General features: G+C 41.2%; 1 protein-coding gene across 2 annotated transcripts; it reads left to right on the forward strand.

Annotated features, from left to right (window-relative positions):
• Positions 1 to 4316, forward strand: LOC146560748 (cytochrome c). 2 transcript variants are annotated; one of them, XM_085296179.1, is made up of 3 exons: positions 1 to 153; positions 1473 to 1647; positions 3166 to 4316. In XM_085296179.1, exons 2-3 carry the CDS (start codon positions 1479 to 1481, stop codon positions 3309 to 3311), a joined length of 315 nt encoding a protein of 104 aa, XP_085152305.1. In that variant the 5' UTR covers positions 1 to 153; positions 1473 to 1478; the 3' UTR covers positions 3312 to 4316. The 2 variants fall into 2 exon arrangements, with proteins under 2 accessions (XP_085152305.1, XP_085152304.1); XM_085296178.1 differs by lacking the exon at positions 1 to 153 and adding an exon at positions 1115 to 1268.

Below are 4316 nucleotides of genomic sequence, written 5' to 3' on the forward strand. Positions count from 1 at the left end.
CGGCACGTGATTGGCTGTGATGACGTCGAAAGGCGGTGCCTTTAAAGTGAAGTGACCTTCTTTGCGACCGTCACAAACTGCTTGTCGGCCGAGGCTGAGACGGTTACTTACCTACAGTAGAGTATTTTTAACCCGACATCTTCTCATAAAAAGGTAACATTTCATACTTTATAAATGTATTTACAGGGGAATGGAGGTTATATTATAAGTAACAGGATATGAGTCGCAACAGTAGTATGTAGCGGGAGTTAGCGCCCACGTTGGTGAATAGCCGGTTGTGTTCTCATTGCGTAGTCCGCTATGGGGGAATAATAAGGTAATTTAAACGTTATAGACATTTTACTTGGGCTCTTGTGTGATTTGGGAAAATATTTGGGCAACACAGCAGCTTTGAAGTGCAATTTCCGTACGCCGACATTGAAGCATCCTTGACAGCCCCGGTGGGCGACCCATACCCGGCTTATCGTACTACTAGCACGATGGTCGGCCCAAGCTGAGTTCAGGCTGAGCTTGAGTCAGCGATTCGAAGCGTCAAAATCAGGCGAAAATGCCACGTAGACCGCGAATACACGTTGATACTTGTTGTAAAGGGTGTATGCCCTTGATATTACGTGAGGGGGATGTCATTCAGCCGGCTGCCGCCATGTTGGAGGCTACGCGGCAAACGATGTGGTGCGGTTCGTCTCTTAAGAACTAGAATGAGAAAATTAGCCGCTATGTTATGTAATTACTAAAATACTGGCCGTTTAATGATAGCTGATAACTAAAATGTTGATTTGTAGGTAGTTTTAATGAAAAGGGGGCGGTAGAAGGATTTTGGGGGACCGGGGGTCATGTTAGTGGTGTTGCACTAAAATGTTTCCCCCAGTGATGATAGACCATCATTTTTAACCTCGAAACTCAAAGTAGAAGCGACTTTATGGCAGAAACACCGGTCGGATCTCTGCCACTGGTGCTCTAGTAATTACAGCACGTTTTCCGCTAAGCACATTAACCTTGGCTCCCCTCGGTAAACCTTTTGCCTCATGGCGCAATATCATTAAAAAGGTCCTCCTTTACTCGCCAAACCTGGCAACCTGTCCCCCCTGGAGTAACTCGAGCTGAGGCCCTTCGTGGCTAGTCCAACGTGTTTTAAGGGCGGTGTAGTTTCGGCTTCCTGCGCTGCTTCTGTCAGCTTTCCGGGTAATCTCGGCGTCGTGCCAGCGCACAGGGCAATGCGATCACTTACCTGAATGCATTGTAAAGTTAGAGCCAACGATAAAGAAATGGTAAAAGTTATGGAGTTGTGTCCTTAAGTGACCTTCACAAAATGGCGCTGGGGTCAAATTAGAGCTTTAAGCTTCCTAACTGGGCTATGGATAGAAGACTGTCTGGTGTATTTAAAGAGCCCTTCATAATTCTGTATACTTTTACTTTTTAAACTCCTTTTTCATCTCATTCTGTTCTTTTTCCTGTTGGCTTTGTTTCTCCAGTCAACTATGGGAGACGCTGAAAAGGGAAAAAAGGTTTTTGTCCAGAAGTGTGCTCAGTGCCACACAGTAGAGCAGGGTGGCAAGCATAAGGTGGGCCCCAACCTCTGGGGTCTGTTCGGAAGGAAGACCGGACAGGCAGAAGGCTTCACTTACACAGACGCCAACAAGAGCAAAGGTGAGTTCACTGGGTCTCTGAGTAGATTATAAATACATTTGTATGCTAGATATAGAAGGGAGACTGACATTGTCTGAAATCTAAGTTATTTTAAAGGTTTTTAAATTGATTTGCGGGGACTTTCTCTGGAAACTGCCTCGCTTGACTAAGTGTGTAGACAGAGGACAATGACTTGCATCTAAACCTCTATGTTCACAAATGTTTTTGTTTTTTTTATTCAGAAGTCTTTAAAGGGCTATTTCGTGTTTATATGTTGTCTCAGTAGCTTACAAGCTAAAGATTTTTTCTGTCTTTTTTTAAAACCATTTTATTAATTTTAATAAGGCAAAGGATTCCCATTTAAGCATCTATATTAAAAGTAGTCAAGCTTTTTTTTTCTTTTTTTTCTTTAGGGCTTTAAAAGTCTCATATCATCCTCCGTTTTCACATTTTGAGGCTTGCACGTTTTCAGCTCAAATCACACACAGTTTGTACCTGAAGGTGTATCTCTGGTCTTTCTCACTCTTGAAGTAAAGTTAATAAAATGATCTCCTGTGGCCCTTTTTGGAAGAGTGCCACATCTTTCTTGCCACTGCCTTGGATGCTCTGATGGAAAAAAAAAAAACCCAAAACAACATAACAACCTGCTGAGGTCGTTATGTTATGCAGTGCACATTGACTATAATGGTGTTGGATTACTTGAACATTTCTTTCACATTTTGCAAATGACAAAGCCATTTTAGGTTTCATAAAAGGTCTCATGACACTCTTTCACTGTGCACACAGGCCTAAAGATCCCTGCGATTTTTAGCACCCTCGCCATTTGTTTTCTCTATAAATCCTGCTGAAGCTGGGGGCCAACACGCTCAAAGTCCTTTGTGTAAAACTGCCCCTCTGTGGTGCTTTCCTTCCTTCTGTAACTTTCCCCTCCCAACTTCAAACTCAAGAAGGGGCAGGTGTGTGATATCAGTCAAGATAATGGTAGATGCGATAAAGACGTGTTCTCGTAGCTTAGCAACAGTAAGCGCTTGAGAGAAGTACTCTTAAAGGTTATGGGTGTTTTCAAGGACAAAAGGACGGATCTTTAAAATTTCCGCTATTGTCTCAGTGTGACTGTTTTGGCATCGCAGCCTGCTGACACTAACAGATATCCTGTATTTGTGGTGAAGCAGTATGTCATCTGACAAGCCATCAGATACTTAAATATTTGGAGTACACAAACAGTTTGTACAATAAACTATTCAATTGCTACAAGACTGTTTAGAGTTGTAACAAGTCTCTAGTGAGATTCATTCAGAAGAAGCAAGCAAATGAGTGGGAAGTGTTAGGTGACATTTATTTTCACCTCAGTTAATTCGTTTTGAGTCTAAACTAGACTTATATAAATGGCAGCTTTAATTCCTTTTTTTTCTTAAAGATTGCATACAAGCTAAATGCTTTTTATTAATGTGGCCTCTTTAAAGCCACACATTAAACTGGTCACTGATACTTGGCGTCACCTGCTTGCTACTTGACTCATTGATGACCATTTTCCCTCAGGTATCATTTGGGGTGAGGACACTTTGATGGAGTACCTGGAGAACCCCAAGAAGTACATTCCTGGAACCAAAATGATCTTTGCTGGCATCAAAAAGAAGGGAGAGCGCCAAGACCTCATTGCATACCTCAAGTCAGCAACGTCATGAAAAGATCACTGAGATCACAATATTTAATGTAATTTTAATGTTTTTTTTTTCTGCCATTACACATTAAATATGATTTTATGTTTAGCCATTTGGACAGATGGTTAATGTATGTTCTCAGACTGGTGTTTGCTGTAATTTTCACTTCCTGTTAAGGTCAGATGAGTTTTGAGCAGCTGTTCAAGTGACCAAACATAAAACCAGAGTCCTGTTTTTGTTGAGTCTGTACGAGTACATACTAATCACATTATTTAAAAAATCTCTTGGGAGGATGGGTCTTCTCTCATTCTTTTCCATGACAACATGTGTCTGGTATTTTGACTAACAGAGCTATCACCATATACTTTATTTTCAAAACGATGAATAATAAAATTCATCTAATATCAGCTACATGAAAGTGAAACGGCAATGAAGCCTGTGTGGAGTTTTGGTGGAAACTGGTGCTGATTTTGAATCTGCCCTCAGCATTCATATTCAAGTTGTGAGTGTCTGACCTTTGCACAAATGTGATTAAAGACTTCTACCTGCTGTGAATGCTCTTAGTTTGTGGACTGAATTTGGGAAATACCGCTTTTGTTAACACTCCTGAAACTGCCCCTCTGAGCTCCTGTTTTTACCCCCTGCCTGCCATCAGGCTCCTTTGAAGTTTTTAAAGATTTCTTGCTAAAGGTGATGTATTTATCTGCCTCCTTACAGCCAAGAATTGTGGGGTTGTATAAATATTACATTGATGCCTTGAAACCCACCACCATGCGGAGGTACAGTGAAATCAGCTGCCATACAAGCATCACGAGCTAATATTGTGGCGTGACTTTATAATGTAGGGTAACTATTGTGGGCACCATCTGGACTGAAGGAAGATGTTATTTACCTGGTTTCACAGGCAGGACAGAGTTGGTTTAATTTCTTTTACTGTAATTGGTGTTTGACTGTAATGTGGTAGCTGAATGTTGTTACAGATAAGATGGTTAAGGATCAATTAAAAGAAAACGTACAGACATGTAAAAA

This window comes from Mchenga conophoros, linkage group LG13 (assembly GCF_057382185.1).
Source record: "Mchenga conophoros isolate Kocher_MC1m ecotype Shallow Benthic linkage group LG13, M_conophoros_male_GT1.1, whole genome shotgun sequence".
Taxonomy (NCBI): domain Eukaryota; kingdom Metazoa; phylum Chordata; class Actinopteri; order Cichliformes; family Cichlidae; genus Mchenga; species Mchenga conophoros.